The sequence below is a fragment of the Triturus cristatus genome, chromosome 4_2 (assembly GCF_964204655.1).
Source record: "Triturus cristatus chromosome 4_2, aTriCri1.1, whole genome shotgun sequence".
In the NCBI taxonomy this organism is placed as follows: domain Eukaryota; kingdom Metazoa; phylum Chordata; class Amphibia; order Caudata; family Salamandridae; genus Triturus; species Triturus cristatus.
This window is the reverse complement of record NC_140586.1, coordinates 479,816,075-479,829,040: the sequence shown is the minus strand read 5'-3', so window position 1 is coordinate 479,829,040 and position 12,966 is coordinate 479,816,075. Positions and strand designations below refer to the sequence as shown.

General features: G+C 45.3%; 1 protein-coding gene across 31 annotated transcripts in view; it reads left to right on the top strand.

The window, feature by feature from the left end:
* NEXN (nexilin F-actin binding protein) overlaps positions 1-12,966 on the top strand; it is a 399,622-nt gene that overhangs the window by 208,903 nt on the left and 177,753 nt on the right. For all 31 annotated transcript variants that reach the window (XM_085602023.1, XM_085602016.1, XM_085602002.1 and 28 more), the window contains one exon: positions 6,752-6,943. In XM_085602023.1, the coding sequence (XP_085458149.1) occupies positions 6,752-6,943 (192 nt within the window). The remainder of the gene's footprint in view (positions 1-6,751; positions 6,944-12,966) is intronic.

The following is a 12,966-nucleotide window of genomic DNA, read 5'->3' as shown; positions in this document are numbered from 1 at the left end:
ACAACTGGTCTGGGAGGCAACCCCCTAGGTGGCCTGCGTGCCAGAACTCTGTGCACTCACTCCACCTGATAATGGGCAGAAAGTGACACTGGAGCTATCAAATGCGTGAGCCAGTTTTCAAAGAAGGTCACTGGGTTGTGCCCCTCCACTCTTTCAGGGAATCCAACAACCTGGAGATTATTTCAGCCGGATCTCCATTCAGAGTCCTCGGCCCTGTTCTCCAAATCCCAGACCTTCGTCACCATGGATCGGACTTGGCCCTCAAGCTCCATGACAGTATACTGCAGGTGATCAAGTTGCGCTCCGTCTGGGTGACTCTCCCTGAAAGCTTTTGTGGTCCTCCCGGAGTAGGACCACCTAAATTGCCACAGCATCCATTCTGGTGCACAGATTCTGCCTGGTGTCTGCTATGTCTGCGAACATTTTATTGAACTTGTCGGCTGGGGGGACTCATCCTCTCCATGTCCACCTACCTCTGGGATCACACTCGCAATCGTCCTAATGAATGAGTCTGGGGGCCTATGGGCTTCCCCATACCCTCTATCGCAGGGGCGCATTTGTATGCCATGAGATAGGACCCTCACTGAAGAAAGGCACTGGGCCACCTGCCCACTCCTGAAGACAGTCCAAATATAGAGGCTCAAGGGCAGGAACACTGCACTGACACGGAGCGCTCCTTCAAAGTGCAGACAAGGATGTGAGCTTGCGAAGTCCAGGGGGAGTTTCTTCACCAATGATGGTCAAAGGTCAGCACACAGACGGCAAGCAGAACAATCCCACCTAATTCCCATCAAAGTAGGAGCCAGCCTTACCTCTCATTGGGACAAGGAGTAGAAAGCAGAGAGAGGGTCATGAGCAGTCCCAAGTCACAGCTGCCATGTGGTGGGGTATGCCATTGATCCTGTATGGGCAGAGGGGAAAGGCACTTATATCAAAGTATCTCCTGGCAAGTTAGAGGAGGGCGTCGGGGGCACTGCAGGCAGTCCCGCCGCACCTCTCCCTGCGAATAGGAGGTCAACGACAAGGAGAGGTGCACGAGCAGTCTGAGTACCCCTGCACCCGAAGTGAGAGGATCTCGAAGTACATATCGCCCAGACGGCCCCAGGTCACAATGCACCAGTGCTCTCTTGCCCATCAGCACCACACACCAAGGAACAATCAGGGCCAGCACCCGCCCCAAATAAAATCTGTCTCCCAGAGGGGAGTTCCAGCAGCTGAACAAAATTGGGGGAGATGGCCTAAACACGGGCTCCACACGCAGTGAAGCTTCCCCGGTTAGGGGCCTCCAGTCTAGTGCTAAGGCCAGGCTTAGGCATCCAGTATCTCGGAGGGCAGCTCTACGTGAACAATGGCACAGCACACCCTTGCACCGCTCCAAAATCATCAAAGGCTACTCGAAGAGCAGTGGCAAGCAACACTCACTGACTCCCACACGCAAGCGCGAGGTGCAAGCGATGTCTCTCTTGGTACCACTAGAGCATCGGAGTGTGCTGTCCTCAGGGCCAGCTATGCTAGCAGCATGGCCCTCAGCTGCTCCATGCCTCCACGGACACCGTGTGGGCGAAGTCCCCTCTAGAGACCTTCACTGCTGGGTGGAGGAGGAAAGGAGGCTCTTAGACTATGCCCACCTCATGTTCAGCAGAGTCCTACCCAGGTCTTCAGGCTCCTCCAACTAGACCCCACGCCCAGCCCACCACACAGGTCCCTCCGCAATCAGGGGAGGAATCAGAAGATTGTGGCGGTCTTCAGGGCTGCAGGAGCGATCATCAGGGCCCCCAGGCACTCAGCACCACACAGGTCCGGTTACATGGATGGTACGTCGCCAATTACCGGATAGATGGTGGCAGATCGTGGGTCGAGGCGGGGTACCAGCTCAGAATGCGTCTGCCATCTTGCCGCTGTCAGCCACACCACCCACAGCAAGACATTAATATTAAGATATTTAGGGCCTAATTCAAAAATCTATTTGTACAACTAAGTTGGAATTAGGTTTGCAAATAGAAATACAGTGCTTACCTTTGAAAGTAGTTGTTGGTTCGAAAATATGTATTGCATTTTTTTTATGTTTCTAAATTTTCTCAGATTTATTCTTCAAGTGTGAGTCTCATTTATTGCTTCTGCGAGTACAACAAATGCTTAGCACTACCCTCTGATAAGCCTAACTGCTCAGTCACATTACCACAAAAGAGAGCATTAGTTTCAACTGCTTTAGCCTCTGTAAACCAATTGGGGACCCCGTGTGACTCTCTGCACAGTGTACTTTGTTTAAGTACACTATATAGAGAGATAGTTTCCTACATTGGTAGCAGAGATGAGATCTACGACTTTGCGTTTGCTGATACCACTTTGTCAATGAAGGACTACACGAATAAATCAAAAAATTGCCTTTAGTTAAAAGTGATTTTTGCAATTTGTTGATTTTTTCTGAATTTCTAAAAGTAACTGTTAGGGCCTTGGTTAAGACCCTGCAGTTTAAAACTGTTTACGATTTAAAAGGTTACTTTAGTTAGGACCAAGAAAACTGGTGTTAAGGTTTTTTTTATAGCTTGAAAAAGATACCAACGTTGGTGTGATAATGAATCTTGCAGGGGACGTGGCAAAGGAGCTTGACCTTACCCCTTATCTACAGCTTGCCTTTAAGCAGCTAAGGGTTCTCTGCAAAGGGTACCAAATAGAATCAGGTTCAAACCCTATCAAAGTAAAGCTTCAGAACTGTTGGCAGAGTATGAGCAGGCCCATCCTACTTATGAGGCCACCAACCCTGAGAACCAGGGCGGAGTGAGTGTGGAAGATGACCCGAATATGCCTCAATTCGAGACAGAGGACACTGTACTTCTACTTCAAAAACGACAGATAGTGCCAAGAGTGCCTGCCTTTAGCGAGGATGGCTTTGTTAGCTCGAGGTACATAGAAGGTCACTCAGTGGAGGAGATCCTTCAAGAGAGATTGACCTTAAGAATAGCCCTGGAGCACAGGATACTGGCCATAGAAAGGGCAAGGGCAGATATGGGTTTACCACCCGTAAATGGTGGCAGCAATTTAATACCTAGATACAGAGAGGAAACCTTTGACCAAGTATACAGAAGGTGATGACATCACAAAATGGTCCACAGCGTTCAAGAGAGACAGTATAGCTTGGAAGGTCAGCCAGAAGTTTTGGGGCTCTCTCTGTTCTCAGGAAAATGTTGGTTTAGGCTCCTGACATTGAACGAGGCAGATTCTGAGTCCGATGACCTTTTGGAGGGTACGCAAATTGAGAGCTTTGGACTTACCACTGAAGAATATAGAATCAGGTTCCAGGAGACTCGAAAAACCCAGATTCAGTCCTGGGTGGATTTTGTAGATTTTTCAGTAAAGACACTAGGTGGCTGGTTGAAAGGTAACAATGTGCATGCCAATGATGGGCTGTATAATTTAATTATGAAAGAACAACTATTAAGTCATCATCAAATACTTTATTCGGTCATTACTACTATGAAACTGCAAGTGCAAACACTACAAAGATTCACTAGTACCAGTGTAGCAATAGTACAGTTTATGAACAAGATTTGGCTATCATATTAAAAACATCATCTTAATGTAGGTATTTAAAACAGTAGTTTACAAGGTAAAATAATAGGGAAATGAGTAAAAAGTTATTTGTAATGTTGGATTAAAACCCGTATAGGGTTGCAAAAAAGTGCAAATGCAAATAGTGCAAGAGTACAATACAGCAAGTATGGCAAACTATTAAGTAATTGTTATCAAGAAAAGTTGCACTAGTATTTGGGACCAATGGGTCACGACTAGGGTGACCAAAACTAACACTGGTGGGGGTGACCAAAAGAATGGGGTTACTATGTCTCCCCCGGGGAAAGATGGCGAACATCCGAAGGATAAAAGTAGTCTTCTAAAGGACCCCAACAACCTGCTAAGGAGGGTGGACCCCACAACTCTTCACAACCAAAAACTGGGCACCAAGGTAAGAATTGGGATCTCAAAAATGCATGGTGTCACAACTGTCAGAAGGCTGGACACAAAAATGGAGACTCTGCATGTACCAAAAAGAATCCCTCTACTACTACTCCAGGTAGCACTGGAATAGATCCCTAGTATGCCCTGAGCAAATCAGAGTGCACTCAAAAGCTACACTAGTCTCTGATGGTGGGGTGGACCTTGCAACCGTAGCTGTTTGGCCTACTAATATGGAGAAATACATGTAGATGCCCTTAATTAATGAGATTAGAGTAGTAGCCCTGAAAGATACAGGTGTCACCATGGTGACAGAGAATTAATTTCTCCAGGACAGTACCTGACTGGATAGACCTATCTATTCACCAACGCTGACATTGTCACTAAGGTCCATCCCATGATGATGGTGATCTTAGAATGGGGAGGGGTTACTGCCTGAAACAGGTAGTGGTCTCTTTTGAAACCCCAGTCGAATGTCTGCTAGGAAATTATTTGGAGTCCTCAGCTTGGGCTGAGGTTGAGCTTATATCCCATGCAGCCATGCTGGGATTTCCTGAATGGGTGTGTGTCAAAATCTGAGCACAGAGCAAGGCCCATGGTAAAATAGAGGTATTGGAGTCTGAAATGATGAACCAACCCTCCAAGAGAAAAGGTAAGAAGTCTGGGAATCCAGCTCTGAACAGCCACAAGCTCAGGTCCTCTCTCCTCAAGGAGAAGACCTGTCAGACCCAGAGGGAACTGAGCCCCAGGAACTTGGGCCTTACACGGCAGAGATCCTATGCTCAGGGGGAAGCTCTAGGGAAGAGCTGTGCCAAGGGCAAAGGACCTGTCATACTCTTGAAAGCCTGAGACAGCAATCTGCTGCATAGGAATCAGTGGCTCCCACAGGACCTATTGGGAGGAAGAGCTCTTGTACACTGAGGCCACTGGGGCCACTGAGCCCAGAGACCTAAAACATGGAGCCACCAGGGGACTGGTATTGCCTCAGCAATTCAGAGAGTTTCTCCTTACATTGGCACATGACATCCCCCTAGCTGGGTATCTTGGCTAGACCAAAACCTGGCGAAGGCTTGTCGGCCACTTCTAACGGCCAAACATAATCCAGAAGGTGAAGCCAGTGGCAAGGCAGGTGGCCACCTAAAGGGCCACATAATTCCACTTCCAGTGGTTGGGATACCCTTTGAAAGGGTTGGAATCAACATTGTTAGTACCTTTGATCCTCCAACTGCATCAGGAAACAGGTTTATGCTGGTAGTAGTGGATCATGATACCAGGTATCCTGAGGCTATTCCCCTTAGGACTACCACTGCTCCTGCAGTGGTTAAGGCCCTCATTGATATCTTTACCAGGGTCGGTTTTCTAAGAAGGTGGTGTCAGACAGAGGTACCAACTTCATGTCTGGCTGCCTGAAACGCATGTGGACTTATAAGTTCTCTACCCTATATCACCCACAAACCAATGGCCTGATTGAGAGATTCAACAAGACCATTAAAAGCATGATCATCGGACTCCCTGAAAAATTCAGAGGGATGTGGGATGTCCTTTTGCCATGCCTGCTTTTCCCTCACAGAGAAGTACCACAGAAGGAAGTAGTTTTTCCCCTTTGAACTTCTGTTTGGACATCCTGTGAGGGGACCACTTTGTCTGGTTAAAGAAGGCTTAGAGAGACCTCTCCGTGAGCCTAAAACATACATTGTGGACTATGTACTAGGCCTGTGTTCCAGGATGGCAGAGTACATGGAAAAGACAAGCAAAAACCTTGAGGCCAGCTGAGAGCTTCAGAAACTCTGGTATGATCAAAAGGCTGCCATTGTGGAGTTCCAACCAGAGCAGAAGGTATGGGTTTTGGAGCCTATGGTACTTAGGACCCTCCAGGACAAATGGACTGGGCCCTACCCTATCTTTGAAAGGAAAGGTGAGGTCACCTTATTGGTTGACTTTGGCACTAGCAGGAGCCCCAAGACGCTCATCCATGTTAAACACCTGAAACTTTTTCCACAACAGGGCTGAAGTGACTATGCTAATGGTCACTGATGAGGATCAGGAAGCAGGGAGTGAACCTCTCCCTGACCTCCTCTTCGGTAGCCCCAAAGATAAGATGGGTCAGTGAATGGAGTTGTTTACTTAGACACCTCCTCTGCCCAACAGCAAGCTGACTGCAGGCAAGTTCTGGAGCAGTTTGCCGGGCTCTTTCCCTTAACGCCTGGACAGACACACTAGTGTACCCTTGATGTGGACACTGGGGACAGCTTGCCTGTCAAAAACAAGATCTATTGACAGTGTGACCATGTTAATGAGAGTATCAAAGCAAGATTTACAATGAAAAATATGTTCCCCGTGGAAGAACAGTTTTAAACAGAAGTTGAGCCTTTGTGTTTCACATGACAATACCTACACCATTCACATCTGACATGTAAACGGTAACATGTTTCAGATAAAATGGAATTCGCAATCCTTTGTGACATCCATGGTAGTTGGAAATCTCCTGCAAATGTAGGAGGAACCCTATTGGAGTAGTTTTCCAACTACTTTTTATGAACAAGCCCTCATTTCGCACAACACATTTTGTGTGTTCATTTAGCTATTGGATTATATGGATTATGTATGCAATATGCCGCCAAATATAGTAATACTGTGGTGACCATTCTCAAATGTGAAGCGGTCCAATTGAGAATGTAAAAAAAAATTAAAAGTGCCAGTGGTCCCACAGACTACTGCCAAACCCTGATTGTCAAGAATCAGACTTGGAAGCCACTTGTATTACACACGAGTAAATATTTTACTGTTTCCCAATGTTTAGACTCCCGGGGAGGAGGATGAACTGTCTCTGCTCGCTACCCCGAAGGAAATAAACCAGCCTGGAAAACTAAAACTGAGCTTTGAAGAACTGGAAAAGCAGCGCCGTGAAGCAGAACAGCGTAAAGCCGAAGAAGAAGCCAAGAGGCGCTTAGAGGAAGAGAGAAGGCAATTTGCCGAGGCCAGAAGAAGCATGGTATGTCTCCCTTTACATTCAAAATTCAACCACGTCATGGCTTCATGATTTCACTGTTGCGTTCAGCTCTTTTTCATCCTTTTTTATTATAAGTTTATAAATACTATTGCATCCCTCGGGCTGTATATACCTTCACGTTTTACGAGCCATTGAAGAGGGTTCAGAGTGTGGCTAAACGTAAAGACAGTTCAGGGCATTGTCCATGGTTTTCTTGGGCTGCATTGATTCCCTTGTTTGATGTAACCACAAAGAAAAAAAGTCTGCATTGTACACTTTCCTTAGATACGAAATGATAGAGAAGAAAAGTAGATGGCCTGTGGGGATGTTTTTATCTCTCATAAGTTATTAGTGCCTGAGAAGGAGCTGTTTAAGTCTCTCACATTTGGAGAAAAGGGAGATAAATAAACCTGGAAATGTACATTTGTATCAGTTCCCATAGAGATAATTTATGGCTAAAGATAATATACAATTTAGATATTAACTGATAACAAAAAGGAAAATAACAACTCTTTTATGGAAGAAAACAATGCTCCAGATACTTGTTTAATTATTGTATATATTTCAGTGGTATTGAAAAACTGTCTGGCTTAAAAAGGTCCAGAAGGTATCTCACAATTAAATGATTGTGTTTAACTGGTATAGCGGGAATAATCTTTGGGCTTTGCAGCTAGGTTTAGGTTACCGACATCTCATGCAATGCAGCGCAGTAAAAAAACAACTGTGTGGCATATGTACAAGGCCCTATCATCACGGAAATGCCACTTTTTGTGACGTTTCCGTGGCGATAGGGGCTTCGCCTTATTTACAAGGCAGCGTTAAGTCACTTAATGTGGCTTAACTCTGCCTTGCAAATAAGGCCCCCTTTCCCGCTATGCTTAGCGTGAAAGGGCTGGGCAGTGGGTGTTGCGGTGGGCGTTCCACTTCAACACCCATTGATTTTGATGCTGTCCCCTATTTAAAAGGGCAGCGTAAATAGGAGGCAGCGCCATAACTAAGACCAGGGAAAACCTGGTTTTAAGTTGGTGAAACGAGGAGAAATGCTATATTTACCCTTGTTATTGCTTTTTATTGTTTATGTACAGGAAGGTCCCCCTTCCGGCACATAAAAAATCTTTAAAAAAAATTACATTTTGTGACACCCATGTGTGCTGCATTAAGCAGCACACATAGAAGTGACAAAATGTCCTTCCTGTACATAAACAATCTTTCTCCTGCATGCAGACACCCTTGCACTATTGTGCAAGGGTGCCTGCGTTGGCGCTACACTGCTTAGTGTAGCACCAGCACAGGAGGAAACGCAAGTCTGTACCATATTGTTTTAAATATGGTGCAGCTTTGCTTTTCTGATGTTGTGGAGTGAGGCATTAAGCCATGACGGCTAATGCCTCACTCTGCCACTTCTGTTGCACATATCCCCCTGTGTTGCATGAAAGGGAGAGAGCAGAACAGCGTCATATCTAAGACTGTCTTACACCACATGCACCCTAATGCAAGAAGGGTAAGTCCTTACGAACAAAATACTATGCATAGACATAGTTTAAAATGTTTCCCACATTGGATTTGTGGTGTACAGTACAGTGCATATGCAATGTTAGAAAAGTAAGGCGAAATGAAAAATGTCTCCTTTTTAAACGTGTTCCTCCAAAAGGTGTTATATTTTGGTGCAAAGTCCTGTCTACCATTTTACGTCGATAGGGCTTTGCATGAGAATCCGTGGGTGGTTGCATGGGAATGCCCATAAACCACCCATTGGATGCTCCGTTGACACAAAGCAGAGCTAGTGCTACTTTGCTTGACTTGAGGGTTCCTTCCACTACAAATAAAGCTTTGCTCTTTAAAGTAAATCCCGATTAAATAATTTTAGCTGAGTCGTGTTAAAACGGCCTTACATTGTTAGTTAATCTGCTTTTGTATGTCCCTGGTAGGATAAGGCATTGTCTGAAACTTTGTAAAGTGTTATTGCTGTAATTCGTGTTTCATTGATGCTTTAATCATAGCCAGTTTTGCGTGCATATGTATTTTGTCGTTGATTATAAACATTTTATGCTGCAGTGCCTTGACTGAAAGAATTTTCAATGCAATGGATCCGTGATTAGTTGTTCGAATAGATCTAGGGGTCAGTAACAACTAAGATGCGGGTTACATATCCACTAATTACCAAATGCACAGGATGCAGTACTGTGTAACCAGAGGGTATGCAATTTGCAACAAATTCTGTTTTGCACACCTTGCAATGGAGGACAAATTGCACATTTCCCACAGTCTTTCCATGCGCAAAACAGCATTTTGTACTCTTTGCCCTCCTGATTTTCATCAGATTTGACCTGGTGAAAATGGCTGGCCAGAAAGTAGTTGATGGCCAAATTGTACTGGGTTGTAATCCCGATTTATCTACAAATGGGTTTGTGCTTAAATCTGGGTTACCAGCAAGGCCTAACAGCAAGTCCCAAAGCTTTGGCTATGTTTTTTTTTCAATTTGCTTTAAAGTATAAGTAATAACTAAAGTGAAAACGAAAGACACAAGCAACTAGGCAGTAACATAACAGCACATTTCACAGTCACGCTAAAAAGCACTAACAGTCTCAGACGGAAATAGTGGCATGTGCATCATACCGCCTCTCGATGCAATTGTTTGGTAAGACCTTATACATTTAGATAGAACTCAATCAGATTTTACAGCTAGAAAGCTCCTACTTAGCTCACTACACAAACCTATGAAATTATTATTATTATTAATGCCGCTCGCAGGTGCAGGACCTTGCTCTGACTCAGGCTTACCTGGAACTGTCTCCCGCAGTGGACCTTGGCGCAGGACAACACGGATCTTGGCAGAACTCTGTGGGGCTTTTAATTTCAATTTTTACTTTGTGTGAATTGCGGGACTGCGAGGACCAGAGTGCTTTCGTTCCTGCTGATTGCTCGCACCTGGTTCCTCTTCCCGCCCCTTGTTCCGGCCAATTTAATCCTTGCCTGCTCTCGCGTTAGCGGGACGCGTGCGGGGCGTAGTCCGGGGCGAAGCCCGGGCCAAGGGCGGACCCGTTCTAGCCCGTTACAGACCGGGTAAGACCGGACCGGGCCATTTTTCTTTTCTTTCATTTTAGAGACTATAGCTCAAAATGGCAGCAAGGGAAACCCGTAGTAAATGTCTTGCAAGTAGTGGGTCTGTATCAGGGACTTTAGATGCTTTTTTAATTCGAGCCAACTCTTTATTAAATAATGAGATAACGGTCCTTGAAAAGCGCCTTTCTATAGGCATTGAAAATGCCAAAAGATCCTCTTTGGGTCATATTGCTCAGGCAAGAACGCCTGACAATGTTTTTCTGACCGGCAAACAGACACTACCTATTGTTAGCCCTGCTACTCCTGTTATTAACTTCCCAACCGATTATGAATCTCCCCAGAGAATGATTAATGCTAGGACATCGCCCGTGACAAGCCCCAATCTCAATCCCATCGTCAAACATAGTATGGTTAGTAGGAAGCGCTCTAGAGTTGTTAGGGAGGGAGCCATCCCTAAGAAGAATAAAGGCCCCCCAATAAAGAGGAACAAGTTGCACAAGCCATTAGTCCTTCCCTCTTGTACTGATACAGTTCTTGAGAGCACTTTAAACTCTAGCGTGTCTCCCGTCGCTACTAGCAGATCTGTATCTACCAGGACTATTTGTCCAGACCAGGTGGCTTCCCTCCGTTCTTCTTTAGTGACCCCTACTTCTAATACTAATTTGGGCACAAATATTGAACCGCTTTACAAAGATATAAAGGCCTTATTAAAATCTTTGCTTGATCCTCTCTGTCTCAAGCTGGACCAACTGGAGGATAGAATAGCTAAAATGACAAGGGTAATTGAGTCTTACCCCAATCCCCCTATAGTTCCATCCTCTTCTGAAAGGGAGCGGGGTAATGCCACTGCACTACAGAGTGCAAGCGCCTCAATCTTACAGCCACCCACACATACTCCTGCATTCTCGACATTGCCCGCCCAGGCTCCCATACTCCCTACCAGCAGTTCCATCCCTCCCTCTTCTACGGTGACAAACACAAATTCTCTAGGAAGGGTAGAGCCAGATTTGCACCAGACCACTACTACCAACCTTCCCATTGTTGGAGCACATCTTACCCCAAATCTCCCCCCAGAGGCTGTCCCGTTTGTTGCAGTTCTAACGGGAGTCCCTAAACTTTCTGAAGGAACCATCGAGTCATTCTCATCGCTTAAGAATAAAGTGGTGAGTTGGCTTACAAACCACAGACCTCTCCCCCCAAATTTTTCAGGTGAGATTTTGATGGTTCGCAGGGTCCACTGGGTGGGTAATACTAAGAAAGATCTTACCGGGGATTGTGTGATTATAACCCTGAGGGATAAGGGTGCTGTTTCTTTCATCCTTAATTCCCCTCATGTGGGATCTGAATCTTTAATAAAGCCCTTCCCACTAGCTTTTTTCTATCCCCCATCGAGAAGACAACACGAACATAATTATGACCAAGGGTGGACACGTGTGGGTCGTAATGGATTCCGTAATGGGTATAGCACAAGATATGAACTACAGGGCTCTCCCTTATATATGGGGGACCACAATAGATTTAGATGTCTTAGTGAGGTTGATTGACTGGTCCCAAATACATGTTCAATCAGTGGGTTGTTCTGCGTTGAACCATTTACCCAAGGAGAATTAGATATGGGAATTACTAAAACCATATCACCAAGCCCGATTTTAAACTCAAATCCGGATGAGGGTTTTAAAATTTTATCACAGATTGTGTCTCCTGTGAGCTCCCCTTTCGGCCCCTGCACCAGGGATAATGTCCCTGTCTTATCCTCTAGTTCTCCTTCTATAGCTGATTCCCCAAACCTAAGCATAGATGCCCCTACTATAGGAGAGCCCAAAACCAATGTTAACCTTATCTCTTGGAATGTAGCGGGCCTAAAAAACAAACAGATATGTAATGAGTGGGGTAATTTTATGGACACTTTTGACATTTGTTTGTTACAAGAGACATGGGCCGTGGACAACTACCAACGAGAGGGGTTCGCCTCTTTTGACATTCTGGCTCTATCTAGTGGCAGGGGGAGACCCTCTGGAGGTCTTAGCACCTGGGTTGCAATTCATCTGGGTGCTAAAGCCAGGCAACTCCAAACAGGATCGGATGACATTTTATGTGTTATATTGGACTTGCCTGAGAACAGGCATTTGGTTCTCCTAAATGTCTATTCTAGACCATCTCCTGGAGGACGTGAATCTAAGGTCATTACAGCTCTGAATGACTTTATTCTGACTTTAGATCCAGACTATTCCATCATAGTAGGCGGCGATTTTAATTGTCAGTTTGAGCCGCTCAGTCTCTCAGCCCAAAATGACCCTGTGGCGGAGGACATACATTCAAATATCCCTGACACTATGATCCCTACGGTCAGAGCTTGGACCCCATTAGTACTTCAAATTCTTTCTCTTACCCTTTCTTTATCATTGAGGGCTTGTAATGGTCGATTCAAATCCGACCAGCCTGGACACACTACTTTTAATAGAGCTGGGCATTTGTCGATCTTGGATTATATCCTGATCGACATAAAATCATGGAATAAGGTCTTAGATTTTAGTGTGCTTGTTCGTGATGATAGTGACCACAATGCCCTTACTCTGAAATTAAAACCAGATCATTGGGGATTTTCAACGTATGTCAGTGGGGTGTCCCCTCCATTGCAATCTTTAACTCTCCATAACAACAAACGAAGAGTCAAATGGTCTAGCATCCTCATGCATCCTGAGAAACTGGCAGAAACGTATAGATTGGCACTTCCCGGCCTTAATGAAATGGCCGGTGTAGTGCTAGACTGCTCTTCCGCGGAAAGTTTATCCAGCCCCGTTAGTATCCACACTCAGTTATCAATGAAAATCCTGGACGTTTTTTCTCGCTCAGAGGCTCCTAAGGCACGAGCGCCTAACAAGCAATCTTGGTTCACAGGTGAATGCAGGAAATTAAAAACCGAGCTGATTGTGGCAATAAAAGCAAAGGATAAACCTAGAACT